This window comes from Paramisgurnus dabryanus, chromosome 21 (genome assembly GCF_030506205.2).
Source record: "Paramisgurnus dabryanus chromosome 21, PD_genome_1.1, whole genome shotgun sequence".
NCBI classification, from domain to species: Eukaryota; Metazoa; Chordata; class Actinopteri; order Cypriniformes; family Cobitidae; genus Paramisgurnus; species Paramisgurnus dabryanus.
In genome coordinates this window covers 22,938,173-22,954,512 of record NC_133357.1, presented here as the reverse complement: position 1 = coordinate 22,954,512, position 16,340 = coordinate 22,938,173, and the positions used below count along the sequence as shown (strand labels likewise).

General features: G+C 36.3%; 1 protein-coding gene across 2 annotated transcripts; it reads right to left on the bottom strand.

The window, feature by feature from the left end:
- Nucleotides 1–2,309: 2,309 nt before the first annotated feature.
- On the bottom strand, nucleotides 2,310–15,910 carry sla2b (Src like adaptor 2b). Of its 2 annotated transcripts, none has more exons than XM_065286293.2 (8): nucleotides 15,606–15,910; nucleotides 11,231–11,367; nucleotides 10,429–10,528; nucleotides 10,268–10,354; nucleotides 6,885–6,988; nucleotides 6,360–6,509; nucleotides 3,947–4,079; nucleotides 2,310–3,621 (listed from the first exon to the last, which is right to left on the bottom strand). In XM_065286293.2, the coding sequence occupies exons 2-8, from the start codon at nucleotides 11,319–11,321 to the stop codon at nucleotides 3,489–3,491; spliced, it is 798 nt and encodes a 265-aa protein (XP_065142365.1). In that variant the 5' UTR covers nucleotides 11,322–11,367; nucleotides 15,606–15,910; the 3' UTR covers nucleotides 2,310–3,488. The 2 variants fall into 2 exon arrangements, with proteins under 2 accessions (XP_065142365.1, XP_065142366.1); XM_065286294.2 differs by having other exon boundaries at nucleotides 2,315–3,621; nucleotides 3,947–4,076; nucleotides 15,606–15,902.
- Between the last annotated feature and the right edge of the window lie 430 nt (nucleotides 15,911–16,340).

The window sequence follows — 16,340 nt, the reverse complement described above, 5'->3', positions numbered from 1 at the left end:
GGTCAATATTAAAGACATCGAGGTTTTATTTTCACAGAATGTTCTTTGCATTGTGTAGGCTGATTTTATGTAGATAATGAGAAATAACAAAAAAGACTTCAGCTTTCACAAATAGTTAAAAATGTTTATGTAAATATTACAGAATAGTAAAGATTTTATAATGGCTTTTAAGCAGTGTTGGGAAAGTTACTCAAAAAAAGTAATTAATTACTAGTAATTTAAAAGTTAGTAATTATATATTCAATCATGTAATGAGATTACTGTACAAATTACTCTCTCCAGTATTTAAAGGGGACGTATCATGAAAATCTGACTTTTCCATGTTAAAGTGCTTAACCTTGAATCAACCTAGAAAATGTGAACAGATTAACCCAGTAAAAAATTGGCTCTCCTTGTGATGTCAGAAGGGAATAATGGCGCCCCTTAATCTGCACTATCCAACCACGGCACTGCCATTTAGTGTAGAAATCAGCTCATTTGCATTTTAAAGGACACACCCAAAACTGCACAATTCTACTCACACCTACGAAGTGTCAATTTTAACATGCTATAATAAATTATCTGTGTGGCATTTTGAGCTAAAACATTACATATGTTCTCTGGTTACACCAAAGATTTATTTGACATCTTAAAAAAGTTTTATGAAATGTCCCCTTTAATTATTACTAATTACTTTCTAAATCCTATTTAGTAAATGGTACAAAGATAAATCATATAGAAGTACATACATTATTCTGGTCACACTTTAGGGTCCAATTCTCACTATTTTTGCTTCAATTTACTCTAACTACTGCTTATACTTAGTAAAGTAGTTGATCATTTTAAGTATTGCTATGAATTTGGTTGGACTAAGGATGTGCAATGGTGTGAAACAGTTTTGCAGAATCAGGCAGTGATATATGCTTTTAAAGTAGTTAGTATCTCTAATGATCATCCAGTTAAAGATGGGGTGCATGATCTCTGAAAGCCAATGTTGACATTTGAAATCACCTAAACAAACACGCCCCTACCCCAATAGAATCTGGACTTTCTTTTGATAGACCCACCCAACACATACTGTAATAAAATAAAAATGAAAATACCAAACTATTGGTATTCTAATAATGTAGGCTTGTTTACCGTTATTTTCAGGCATACAGTATAGTGTATATAAAGTAGAAATTAAAATATAACATATTAAATGTTTCTGGTTGCAACTTTTTATTTAAAGGTTTGTTTTTAAAAAGTTCATCGCCTTATTCACTTCATTCATGATCAAAAAAAGAAACAAGCAGCAGGTGTCCGGCTTTACAGCTTTGTCTTCAGCTCCTCCCTCGACTGCAAGTGGCAAACCTTGCAGATCGGTCTGCGCAGCGCCTCATGAACTCAAACAAGCCTACTGATGTCGGTAAGTACAGTGGTTCTCAAACTGGGGGTGGTTCCCTGAGATGGTGCCGTGGGCCCCCAGTTTAGTTAATTAATTTATCATAATTTCTGTGCAATTAAATCTAAGAAAAATAAGGTTACTAACCAACAGCATTACATTGTATAATTTAATAGGTTTTGTTTAATTCAAATTGTATGTTTTGGAATGTTTTATGTCATACATTTTCTTTGGGGAGGGCATGAAGGGGTGTAAGTAGACACGCCCCTTACTGCTGTTTGGCTACAAGTTTGTTTTGGTACTCGGCCCGACTCCCTTTTCTAAAGTGTTATTCAAAAATCATTCACCCCCCCCTTTAATAGTGATAATTGGAAACTACACTAAAGTGTTACCATTATTTTTATTAACTCACCAAAATATTTAATGTGAGAAGGATACATAAAAACATGCATTTTAATGCTAGACTTTAATTTTGATGTTAAGTCGACTACTGTATTACAGTCAGTGTTGGCTAAGTTACTTAAACAGTTGATTAGTTACATCTTCAATTATGTATTTAGATTACTGTACAAATTACTCTCGACAAAAAGTAGTTAATTACTTATTTTTTAAATTACTTTCTAAATCTCTTTTTAGGTTCAATTCTCACTATTAACCACTTTTGCCTCAATTAAGTAATAATAACTGCTTAATAATACTTTATTTTTTTATGTTTTTTTATGTAATTTTTTATGTTTAATCCACTATTGTATAAATATAAAATTCTTCTCCAGTCCATACACAGTTTTTTGTTCAATTACATCAAAAGTAACTGTAATTAAATTACTTAAAAAAATAAGAGTAATCCCTTACTTTGCTTTTTCAAGGAAAAAGTAATTAAATTACAGTAATTACTAAGTAACTAGTTACAACCAACACTGCATTTAAGTAAACAAATTAATGTTATAAATTCACTTATCATTATTACATGGAGCACTCCATAGATGGCACTGCAATGTAAATGACAGAGATCTAAGAAAATCTTGAACCGTCTGTCAGTACTACTGGAAATAATGTAAGTAGTTTGGTTAACACACAAGCTCATGTTTGAGTCAGAAAAAAAATGTTATCAGAATACTGCTGAGTATGCAAAACTTCTGTATAGCTCAGTGGTAGAGCATTGCGTTAGCAGCGCAAAAAGTCATGGGTTCGAACCCAGGGAACACACATACTGATAAAAATGTAATGCACTGTAAGCCGTTTTGGATAAAAGCATCTGCCAAATGCGTAAATGTGAACAAAACTGTATCTCACACCAGCAATGTGCCGCAGCTACTGTAAACCAAATGAACAAAGTTTCTCAAATGTTTACATTGCAGATAATTTTATCAGATGTGGCGTGCTCAAGCTCCAAGATTTATTGGTACAAATATTACCCTGCACTCGGCATGCAAACCGCATGCATGCACAAACAAAACTTCATTTCCTGCAACACTAGACTGTGGTTCATCTCTTCAAGACAATAGGTGCAAAGACTGACAGGAAACATCTCATTGAAGATAATTTTTAGTAGTACAAAAACAAAGATGCTCATTTTTAAGGCACATTGGCAGTTAAGGAACTATATACAGAGATTTACAGTATAATTCATAAATACATATTCACATGTTATTAAAAAAATAAAAAAACAATCCTTTCGGATTTTTGTGATGCATCATAAATCAGGTACACCCACGATCATCACATAAGCGTATTTTACTAAGAAAGTTCCAGACACATGCGCACACCGCCCAGCTGTGTTTCCCCTCCCACACGCTCACTCCTCTCTTTCTTTCCTTCATTCTGTTTTTCTTTTATGTCCGCCAGGAACGAGTGACATCTTTATCTCCATCACCCACTCTGGAAGAACGGCAATGACTCAGTACATCTGGCTTCGAACCATCATTCGGCGTCAGTGCGATCTAACACGCGCATGCGCGAAAAGATAGCAGTGAAAGTCCCGTTTTCTTTGCCGTGCTGTTTTTTATGCCGTTTTGTAAGTGTTTCATATCTCAGGATAACACAATCAACAGTTCAAAGTCACTTAAACATCCCATCACAAAGATTCAACAGGACTAAACGTCTGCCAACGGTTGCCATTGTCCCTTCATGTGTCCCAAATTTGGCAGCAGTCCTCGCAATTGTCCGTCATGTAGAGGTAAGAGTTAATCGCCTCCTTTAAACCGTCGCTCACCACACACTCTTCGGCACCATCTTTACCTTGTCCGAAGATCATGGAGCTACAAAAATAATTTAGTTAAAAACTGCACTGAGACCCTCATAAAAGTTCACCCAAAAATAAAAATTCAGTTTTGTAGTAATTTTCCCCTACTATGGAAGTCAATGGTGATCCAAAACCGTTATAAACTTAAAGCTCCAAATATCTTCCTTTGTGTTTAGCAGAACAAAGAAATTTATACAGGTTTGAAACGACATGAGTGTGAGTAAACGATGACAGAATTTTTATTTTTGGGTGAACTATCCCTTTAAATCTTATGAAACCAAAAAAGTATATAAAAAGTTATAAAAAGGAAACTGAGATTTGGTTTTGTCAATGTAACTCACCTGTTCACATCTTTCCAGTTTATTGTTGGTCTCCTGATAGCAACAGGAGGAGGACCGTTTACCACGGGAACATTATTGGATCCGATGATGAAGCAGGGTTCACCCAGTGTACAGCACAACCCGTTCGATACTTCTGAGGAAAAGTTAACATTTAAACTCTGCACGTAACTCGAAATCATTCAAAACTGACAAAATGCAAAACATTTTTTGCTTTTTATCTTGTATTGTCTTGTTTTCCAGTACAAATATCTTAATTAATTTAAATTTTCTTGAAAAACAATTTATGAACAAAATTATCAAAATGAATAAGTTTATGCTTAAAGAAATACAAAGAAATATATATAGCAAATATCTGTACCTACAACCCGAATGTAAGTTATGTTTATTAGATGGGGTTTTGAGGGAAAGAGGAGAGAAACAGATTTAAAGGGACACACCACTTTGAAAAAAAAGCTAATTATCCAGCTCCCCTAGAGTTAACCATTAGATTTTTTGCATTTTGGAATCCATTCAGCTGATCTCTAGGTCTTGTGGTAGCACTTTTAGCATAGCTTAGCACAATCCATTGAATCTGATTAGACCATTAGCATCGCTTAAAAAATGACCAAAGAGTTTCAATATTTTTCCTATTTTAAAACTTGACTCTTCCGTCGTGAACATTGTGTACTAAAACCGACGGAAAATTAAAGCAACACCAAAGAGTTTTTTTTACCTTAAAATAACGTTTCCAAAAAAGTTTCAGTGGTTCATCCACTCAAAACAGGGTGAACAGCACTTTCACATTCGCTTTGCAGCCCTCTATCGGCCAAAACCGCACTAAAGATGTTTCCAAATGTCGGGTAGTGGTCCTGTAGTTCGCGTGAAAACTACAAAAACTTGCTTTACGGCAGACCTACAATCCAATCAGAGCCAGCTATGCTGCAGTATTTACGACAGTGCTAATGAACAATTACGCTTCTAACCTGTAGGGGGAGCAAAGAGCAATAACTCTTTAGTGTTGCTTTAAAAGTTGCAATGATATTATGCAGTGCCCCTGCTATTGAAAGTAACCAAGGGGACTATTTTCGGGCAGTGCCTAATATCACTGCGCCTGCTGCAGTCATGTTACGGCAGCAAAGTCCTTGATTATTACCCCAGAATGAGAGTATAGTTCCTAACCATATCTGCCTAGAAAATCACAACTTTAAATTTTCTGTCTGTCCTAGTACACAATGTAATTACAGAAGAGTCAAGTTTTAAAACAGGAAAAATATCGAAACTCTTTGGTTATTTTTGAGCGCGATGCTAATGGTCTAATCAGATTCAATGAATTATGCTAAGCTATGCTAAAAGTGCTAGCGCCAGACCCGGAGATCAGCTGAATGGATTCCAAAACGGTAAAAATCAAATGTTTAACTCTAGGGGAGCTGGAAAATGAGCATATTTTCAAAAAAGTGGAGTGTCTCTTTAAAGGGATAGTTCACCCAAAAATGAAAATTCTGTCATCATTTACTCACCTTCATGTTGAATCAAACCGTTTGTGAGCCACATTCACTTCCATTGTAGAAAAAAGAATACTATGGAAGTAAATTGGGCTCATAAACAGTTTGATTACGAACATTCCTTAAAATATCTTCTTTTTCAGAACAGAAACAAAGAAATGTACACAAGTTTGTAACAACACGAGGCTGAGTAAATGATGACAGAATTTTCATTTTAGGGTGAACTGTCCCTTTAAGACCCTACAATCTGTATCCAAAAACATCTCTCTTGGCTACGGCTAGGTTTTTGGTCAACCTGTATTCCCTATAGTTTGCTTTAAATACAAGCAAAGTATGTTGTGAAATTAATGTAAGGGATAATGTATAGGCATCAGGTTGTTATTGCAAAAATAAGCCCTGACAGTGTGATCAGGACCCAATATGAAGTGAAAGGTCCTGTATTACACTAAATGGGCTGATTTAGCGTTACTCCAATGCTAGATTCTCATTGGCCAGTTACAACATTCCAAGGTTTGTTATTTCCAGATAACAACCACTCAAAACAAATACCACACGGTGACCCAGATGCTGCAAATCATTTTGACAGGTACAGTTTAATATTACACAAAATATGTCTTTTAATAGCATATCTGGCAAATTTGAGCAAATAAAATATTTCAAATCAATATTTAATGTTCCTTACTTTACTTATGAGGTAAATAATAGCCGTGTAATAAGTGGGATAATGTACAGGCAGCAGGTTGTTATCGTGAAATAAGCCTCTTTAGTGTGATACAAGATGCTTTGCATCGTGTCGGGGTCCTTATTAGTTTTGAATGGTTGTTATCTGGGAATAACAAACCTGCAAATGTCACAACTGGCCAATCAGAATCAAGCATTCCAACGAAGTGTGTAATAAAGTAAGATTAACATGTATTTGTTAAGATCTGTACCTGAATAGTGTGCAACCAGGTCTGCAAGGGTTCTGAAAGTTAGTCCAGGAGAGATGTACACCCATCCATTGTCAATACAGCTGATACGGTAGTGTTTGACAGAAGCGCGTTCCTGTGAGCTGTTCCTACGCACCGACAGAGTGTGGTTACCTGTGTAAAAATTACATTATAAATGGTAAATGACCTTATATAATCATTTTACATTAAATGCTTTTTTCCAAAGCAACTTATAGTGCATTACACGTATTACATTTTTATCAGTATATGTGTTCCCTGGGCTCGAACCCATGACCTTTTGCACCGCTAATGCAATGCTCTACCCCTGAGCTATACGGTTATAAAAATTCTGGGTTATTTTCAACTCAGTGTTGGGTCAAAAAGGGACGAACCCAACTTGTAATACTAGGTTGTTTTAACCTATTTTTGGGTCAAATATAACCATTTCTTGGTTAACTTAATCCCACAGCTGGGTTTGTCTCTTTCTGACTGTAAGAGTGTACACGGCATTGACATGTATGTGTCTACCTGGAAAGGTCTCACTTTCTCTGATGAGAAAAGAGCCGGGTTGATTATGAGGAAGCAGCAGCAGCTCTTCTGCTTTCTGTTTGCTCAGACCTACAAACTGCCACCTACACAGAGAAAGTTAAAACAAATGAGAAAACGTACAAGACCAAAGAAAATGGAAAATAAAGTAGGTACGAATGATCAGCATGGGTCATTGTGGGTACAGTACATCCCCACGCTCATAATCACATCACACACTGTACCCATCTGTCCCCACAGATATTAACCCACACCATATTCCTAATTATATAAACCCCGCTCCACAAACTGTAAATGACATCATCTCAACCTCTGGAGGAATTATGATGATGATGATGTCAGGTGTGGGCCGAAAAGAATGAAAAATCAGGACAGCTGACGCTCAGCGTGATGTCATAATACTCTGAGCCAATCAGAAAATGCAATTTACAAATCTTATAGAAATCAGAATTTGGACTTCTGTGCCATCGCTGCCTTTATAAGGACCTTTATTCTGAGAAGTGAAAACTGCCCCATTACTTTAGCCACACCCATAGGTAGATTTTGGGGGGGGCAAAGGCAAAGGGGCCACATAGGCTTGTGGCTAGAAGGCATACAGCAAACAGCTCTTTTTTCATCATAATCCTACCCCCAAACCTGACCCTAAACCCAACATTTCACAATATTTGGGCAGTAGCTACAGGTGCTGGTCTTATAATTAGAATATCATCAAAAAGTTGATTTATCTCACTTTTTAATTCCATTCAAAAAGTGAAACTTGTATATTATATTCTTTCATTACACACAGACTGATACATTTCAAATGTTTATTTCTTTTAATTTTGATGATTATGACTGACAACTAAGGAAAATCCCAAATTCAGTATCTCAGAAAATGTGAATATTGTGAAAAGGTTCAATATTGAAGACACCTGGTGCCACACTCTAATCAGCTAAATAACTGATCTCTCAGTCTAGTTCTGTAGGTTACACAATCATGTGGAAGACTGCTGACTTGACACTTGTCCAAAAGACGACCATTGACACCTTGCACATGGAGGGCAAGACACAAAAGGTCATTGCAAAAGAGGCTGGCTGTTCACAGAGCTCCGTGTCCAAGCACATTAATAGAGAGGCGAAGGGAAGGAAAAGATGTGGTAGAAAAAAGTATACAAGCAATAGGGATGACTGCACCCTGGAGAGGATTGTGAAAAAAACATTTGAAAATGTGGGGGAGATTCACAAAGAGTGGACTGCAGCTGGAATCAGTGCTTCAAGAACCACTACGCACAGACGTATGCAAGATGGGTTTCAGCTGTCGCAATCCTTGTGTCAAGCCACTCTTGAACAACAGACAACGTCAAAAGCTTCTCGTTCTGGACTGCTTCTAAGTGGTCCAAAGTTATGTTCTCTGACATGGTCTCAGAGTCTGGAGGAAGAGAGGAGAGGCACACAATCCACGTTGCTTGAGGTCCAGTGTAAAGTTTTCACAGTCAGTGATGGTTTGTGAATCTCCCCTACCCTTTTTTGAATGTTTTTTTTCACAATCCTCTCCAGGGTGCAGTTATCCCTATTGCTTGTTCACTTTTTTCTACCACATCTTTTCCTTCCCTTCGCCATGTCATCTGCTGGTGTTGGTCCACTGTGTGTTCTGAGGTCCAAGGTCAATGTAGCCTTATACCATGGTCTGTTTAAATACTCGATTCTGATTGGCTGGAAGGTGTGCATTAAAACCGTTTAACGCACAGGTAGTTCCAGTCAGTTTGATTAAAGTTAGAAATTAATCCACTACTATAAACATTGGTAACCATAGTAACACAGTTACACTTGCAGAGAGAGCGAGAGAGAGATTTCCAACTGTTTGATTTTTGTTTTCATTTAATTTAATCCATTTCAATAAATGTAATGTGTCCTTATATAGTAATCGTGGTTAGAGACGTCGGTTTTACTTCACACTTTACATAATTCATTTAAATAAATGATTAGTTCAAATAAAGATTGCCTTGTCACTGTCAGTGTTGGCTGTCATTCATAAATTATTTAATGAGTTTAAATAAATATGATAATTCATTTAAATAAATGCAATACAATGGCACTACTTTATTTAAAGCGGACGGAGTGCGAGCCTTAACTTAAGAAGATGACCGTCATTTTTTACCTGTCGGTTAAAATTACACTGTAAACATTAATTACAGCTTTAACTTGGCAAATAACCAAGGTATAAGCGGGATAATCCACGGCTAGCCATGCATTAAAGGGTTTTAATGCACTTCGCTACGCGTCGGGTGGTTCTTCGCCTCTACGTCGTGCATTAAAACCCTTTAATGCATGGCTGGCCGTGGATTATCCCTTACATATACCAGGACGTTTAAGAGCACTTCATGCTTCCTGCATTTTCCAACAGGACTTGGCACCTGCACACAGTGCCAAAGCTACCAGTCCCTGGTTTAAGGACCATGGTATCCCTGTTCTTAATTGGCCAGCAATATCACCTGACTTAACCCCATCAAAAATCTATGTGTTATTGTGAAGAGGAAGATGCGATTAGCCAGACCAAACAATGCAGATGAGCTGAAGGCCACTATCAGAGCAACCTGGGCTCTCATTTCACCTGAGCGGTGCCACAGACTGATTGACTCCATGTCACGCCGCATTGCTGCTGTAATTCAGGTACTAATTGAGTACTGTACATACTTTTCATGTTCATACTTTTCAGTTGGCCAAGATTTCTAAAAATCCTTTCTTTGTTTTGGTCTTAAGTAATATTCTTATTTTCTGAAATACTGAATTTGGGATTTTTCTTAGTTTTCAGTTATAATCATAAAAATTATAGAAATAAACATTTTAAATATATCAGTCTGTGTGTAATGAATGAATATAATATACAAGTTTCACTTTTTGAATGGATTTAGTGAAATAAATCAACTTGTTGATGATATTCTAATTATATGACCAGCACCTGTATATCCCATCTAGCCAGAACTGCTGTTTTCATCCTATTTCTACTCCCAAAGCTCACCCTAAACCCAACATCTCATGAGATTTAGGCATTTGCTGTATCCCTTCTAGTCAAAACCACCACATAGGCAGAGTTTAGGGGGTCACTGCCCTCCCCAGACAAAAGCTATTTATGATTTAGTTTAAGGTATGAATAAGTAAAAATAATAAATATATTAATATATTTTTAAAAATAAATATGATATTTTAGTTTGTACACTTAATAACTTAAGACTATAATCATTTTTATTAATTTTACCTGAAGCTACATTATCACACAATGCCCTAAAAAAGTGAAAAAAAGTGAAACTCCGCCTATGACCATGCCCCCTCATGAAACTCCGCCCTCCAATGTGTCAATCTGACCTTGCTGTAAAGGAAAAGCTCACCTGTTGTACACTTTGGCAGTGTAATTGCTGGGGATGTAGCTCTCGTTTCCTGTGGCTGAAGAACTCACTTTCCACCATTCACCTTCACTGTAACAGATTATGATGTCAGCTGTGTTTCTGCAAGCTTTAATCATTCATCACTGTGCTGGATCTGGACTTACTCTGACAAAATGTTCAGCCTCTCTCCCACTTTAATAGCACAGTTACCCGGACCTCTGGACGGATAGTCGTACAGGGACACCACCACACATCTACCACCATCTTTACAAAGGTGAAAAAACAACATGTCGGTTTGATCACGTGAACGCTTCACATCTCAGCCAGGGCAGGCTGTCCTTCAACATCTCTTTATCCAAAACATTAATACTGATGAGACATTTGCAGCAGAATATATTCAATTATTGTTTGGTTATTATTGACATTTGACCCCAAAAAAATCTTGGACCACTAGTTACAACATGAATGTCAAAACAGGAAGCACAGGCCCAAAACGTCACCGTTTACATACGTCACTAGGTCTCTTTGTATGAATACTAGATTCTGAAGAAATTCATAGTGGCGATCGCCCACCCAGATGTCACCGCAACAATGCCGAGGGGTTGCAAGTGGTTGCCCGGAGGTGGTTTGTGGTGTGCTAAGGTGTTTTAGGTTTAATTATGTTGCCACTGATCCAATAAAATAACCCAAATCTCAGTGACATAAAAATATGGCTTACATTCATCCACTGTCAGGCCAAGCAAAAAAGTTGTATTTTATCATAATTGTGACCCAGTCTGTGAAAACTCGCCTTGAGTATTTTTTCTATTTTAAACATCGTATTTTGTGAAAATATAACCTTGATTTCTTTAATAAGGTCATGTTAAAGATTGCCCCGCTCTCTTCTAAACAAAATTATAACATAGGGTCTGTTTTACACTTCATACATGAATGATGTCTGTAATCTCTTTTAAATGCCCAACTTACCCAAAGACAGCGTGCTGGTGCTCTCTTCTGTGTCCAAAGGGGCCGCATGCGCGTTGGACCCGCGCCGATCTTTACTGGGACGACTGCCCATGCTGCTCTGCAGAGTTTAGGTGCACAATACTGGTAAAAACCACAATCTAAAAAGAAAACGGTGAAAATAGTCTTGTAGTGAATCCAATGTTAAAAATGTAAATGGAAAAAGTGTCAATTGAAAATACAATGTACAGTTTTATCAGGTCATGGTTTTCTTATGTCACGCTATGTTGAAGGAAGGAAGGATGCTGCTGACAAACCACTTGTGTATTTTCACCAAAACTTTCCATCCGCACTTTCAATATTGAACACTTATTTGTTAACTCGGGCATACTAAAAATAGATGAGGTGCGGGCTGAGAACATTCTACTCTTTTCTGTCATCGATCGGTTACATCAGATGCATATAAACCCTTAACGTTACACAACTGAGTGCGTGCCAATCTGATTCAATATGCAAATGACACATTACAGATCGAGATTAAAAATGCTGATATGAGTCATATATGTGATTTATAGAGAGTTTCACAAAAAAGCTGCAATAATAAAAAATTTGAGGTGGAGTTGCTCAATAATCTTCCATTGCTTTTTCACATATGTGACTGACATTACCAGAAATGATGCCTTTTAATGATTCAAGCATTACAATATTAAACTATATTCAAATCTTATTTTTAAAAACAATCAATACATTTATTTTTACTTGTTTGTCCCCTGTGCTATTCAGCAGTTAAATTGCCTTGATGATACTTTTAAGGAAATTCAATGTATACAGTACTGTGCAAAAGCCACCATGCTATCATTAGATTTGTTGTTTTGCAATGTTATAGTGATCATATAATTATTTCTCAGTCTCTTTATTAGAACACAACCAGAAAATACAGGAAATGTGTATGTAGTTTTAAAAACTGTATAAAAGTATAAGCTGAAGTGTCAAGTATTTAGTTTAAACTCCCCTTTCACTTGACCAATAGCAGGAGCAGGATCTCTTAAACCTAAATGAAATTAAATCCTAATTTCTAATTCTAATCGAATGACTTCAGGACTTCAGTCTCCTCAAAAAAGCTCAAGATGTGTTTCGTGCCAAGAGAGGTCACACTAAATACTGACTGATGCCTTAAGAAATTTCAATTTTTTTTGTGTGTGTACATATTTCCTGTATTTTCTGTTTGTATCTTAAAAAAGAGTGAAAAATAAATATGGATGCACTTTAAAACTTTGCTAAAACAACAAAGCTGGTGATGGTGTTTGTCCTGGGGAAGTGCCCATAAAAACAAGTGATACGTATGGAGTATCCCTGAAACGTCAGCTGGAAAAAACTTTCCGAAAACCTGGCGAAGTGCATTCGGCACAGAAACTGCTTTTTTGACACTTGGCATTTGTTTAGCATGAGGAAACCAACTCTTAAACTGTGTTAATAAGTCAGAATGCATGAAATACCATTGACCCCCCCCCCCCCTTTAAAGTTTTATAGTATTTCATACTGTTATTCAGATTTTATTTCATTGGCACATAAAACATATCTATTAATTTGACATGTTTTTTTGATATATTGTAGTGTTTTGTAATTGTCACATGACATGCAGATAAAAATAGATCTGTTTTATTTAATTTTATTTAATGTGTTTTATTTAATTTTATTTAATGTGTTTCATTTAATTTTTTTTATCATTTTATAAAGCAATTAATGTCTTTTCATCAACTCACAAACCCTCTGCAATTCCCTTATGAACCCAGTTGGCAAAACCCCTGCTCTAATACATACAAAATCTTTAAATGCATTTATTACATCATTACAAAATATTATTACATTGAAATAAACGTATATTTGTTGTACCGAATGCATCCAACATACAAGCGAATATAAAGGGTGGTGATTTTGAAGCAAACTTCCAAATCATATTTATTACAAATATACTGGCACTGTTCCCATAGCTATATGACATGCATTGAACAGATGGTCACCTTGTACCACAGATGGGTCTCACTGGGTCATCAAAGTCTCCAGGTCCAAATAACAGACCTCATACCCCAGCGCTCAGAAATAACATGTACAACATGTCTGCATGTTTACAAAAACAGCTCTGTTACAGTACACCACAAACCGCAGAGGTGAAATCCATACACCTGAAGAGTTTTAAACAGAACACACTAAAAATACTGGGTTATTTTCAATCCAGCGTTGGGTCAGAAAGGCACGAGCCCAGCTATTGGGTTAAATTAAGCCAGAAAATGTTTATATTTGACCCAACAATGGGTTAAAATAACTCCGCATAGTATACTAAACTACAACCCAATGGGCTGGGCTCGCCCATTTTTGACCCAACATTGGGTTAAAAATAACCCAGGATTTTATAAAAGGGTATGAAAGAAATGGAAAACTTTAGGCCTAGTCCACATGGACATGGGTATTTTTATAACTGTGACTTTTTTTACGCGGTTCGGCCGCTCGTCCACACGAAAACGCAGTATAAGGGCACTGAAAACTAGCATTTTCGAAAACCCTTGCCATGGTGAGTGTTGTCATGTAGACAGTAAAACCAGGGTTTTTGCCCTGCAACATCACTTTGGTTAGCTTCTGATTGGCCAAGGTGGCTCTACGATTTGAGTCATTTGCCACCTGCTGGTGTGGCATGCTCTTGACAGCGCTTGATAGCGTGTTTTCGCTCTTTCATGAGGACGGAGATTTCTTTTAAACCAAGCATGTGTGGACGGGATTTTTTGGGAGGAAAAACTCTGGTACTAAAAACACACGTGTCCGTGTGGACTGGGCCTTGTACAACAAATATAAATTCTACAGTAATGATGTGTAGCATTATACTTCTTATGTCAAACTCACATTAACACACACATGATATCATAACTAACTTGATGTTTCGCCCATAATCCAAATGGTCTTTTCAACCAGGTTAATTTCTTAGAACAGGGTTTCCCAAACCTAGTGGTTCACGAGGGAATTGCAGGTTGATGAAAATTAGTTATTTTCACAGTAATTAGTACCCCTAAATAAAAAAATAAAAAAATGTTGAACTAAAAATGTAAAAATCTAAATAAAACAAAAGCTAGCAAAATAATATATAAAATATTTATTTTATTAGATTAATGTCATGTGACCATTACACACACTCCAAAATAGGATTTGTTAATTTTTTACACATTTTTTTTTTTTGTGTTCAAATAAATAAAACTTGACAACACAAGATGTGTTAAAAACAACAAAAAATGTGTTATTTCAATAATAAATGTGTCTAGTTAGGGTCAACACATTAAATGTGTATTAATTGTGCAATACTACAATAGATCAGAAAACTGACACAAAACATGTTTTATGAACCAATGACAGAAAATTATCAGAAGAAGGTCCAATAATACACAAAAATTGGTGCTTACTAACACTAAAGCTCATAATCATAGAGGAACCATTTTTAGTGCTATAAAGCACCTATGAATAGCACAATATGGTTCTATATGGGTGTTATATGGCACCCCCAAATGATTACGAGCCAGTTTAAGTGCTATTTAACACCATTTATGAGTGTAATAACAGGTAATAATAACATAACTAAATACTACTAATGAAAACTTTAAAACTCATGAAAAATAAAAGTTTTTTGATGTTAAACGTGCAAATATCCTATCAAATTATTTAAATATTTAAAAGGGGGTATTTAAAAGTAAATGATTTAGGATTCGGCTTGCAAAAAAGTTTAAAAAGCCCCGTCTTAGAATATCATACTAATTGAATGATACTACGACATCAAACCATGCGCTTTGAAAGACGGTTTGCCTTTTGATGTCAATGCAAACCGTGTGTGCAATCTTATGCGTTTCAAGATCTTGAGATTATGACTTTAATGTTTCTTTTTCACATTTTTATGAACATCAATACAGATAACCACAAAGCTGTCTTTGAGAAAGTTGTACTGTAACTAAATTGAACGACACAAAACAACTTTTGGTCCTATCACGAATAAAAATAAAAAAATAATCTCTTTTTTTATAAAAAAAAAAAGAAACTACACTTAAGAAAAATCAACAATGGCTTTTTTGTAGTACAGTAACAATGGCTTTGCTACAAATGGTATGTATAGGTGAATATTAATCAATGGAGCTAAATAACCATAACCACTTGAATAATACAGAATCAAATAGATTTAAAAACACATTTAAAATACCAATCATTCTTCCATATGAAAATGTTTAGGGTTAAGCTCCACTGATTTAATATCACCCAGTCTGAACATTGAATATTAACTGAATAAAAGCACCTGCTTAATGTACAGAGCACATCAATCACAAGACAAAACCATCAGTCACATCTGAGCAAGAATTGCTTTACTCACCTCATGGTCCTCCTGAAGCTTGCGCTGATCAAAACTTCTTCACCTGCAGTTGTTTATAACACACCAGACCTGATTACTGAGATAGCCGAGTGGGAAAATCAGTTCGAGGGGATCAGATGCAAGATTTCGTCGTCTCAGGTTATCACTGAGTTGTGCTCAGAATCAGGTACAGCGTGAAGCTGTGGGGCGCTGCTGCGGTCGCCTAAGAGTTTGCACGCACAGACGCAAGCAGCTCTATTTACTACACACTTGCACTTCCTGTGACGAACAGGTTTAACTGTCACTACTTGGCTGACGTGCAGAGCATTTAAGGTGTTTTGTAAATGTGCAAATACACAACAGACACACATAAAAACATGAATTACTAGAATGCCATTATGTCATTGGTTTATTAACAGGTCACATTGCATATACACCAAATTTTTATAATGATATGATTCAGTGAAACACACAAATGTCATATTATTCCCAAATGCACCGATAGCAATTGCCATAGCAATAACTACCATGGAAACTGGATAGAGCGGATGAAGGTTATAATTTTAACTACTTATTAACAAGCCTAAAATATTCATTTTTTAAGGTGATAAAAACATCCTGGGATCCATTATGATTTACCGTTCAGAATGCAGTTTTAATGTAGGCCTATATCGCAATGTCAACCATAATGCAGCCAAGCAATACAAAAAGTGACAGACTGTCGATTGTGAATAGGCTTTATGCCCAGCTGCACTA

Excerpts from the sequence above, each read along its gene's own strand:
- sla2b (XM_065286293.2), bottom strand. The coding sequence starts at position 11,321 with ATGGGCAGTCGTCCCAGTAAAGATCGGCGCGGGTCCAACGCGCATGCG. Across the intron at positions 6,989-10,267 it reads ACTGCCAAAGTGTACAACAG|GTGGCAGTTTGTAGGTCTGA; the intron begins GTGAGCTTTTCC and ends TTCTCTGTGTAG. Across the intron at positions 4,080-6,359 it reads CCTGGTTGCACACTATTCAG|AAGTATCGAACGGGTTGTGC; the intron begins GTACAGATCTTA and ends ACTTTTCCTCAG.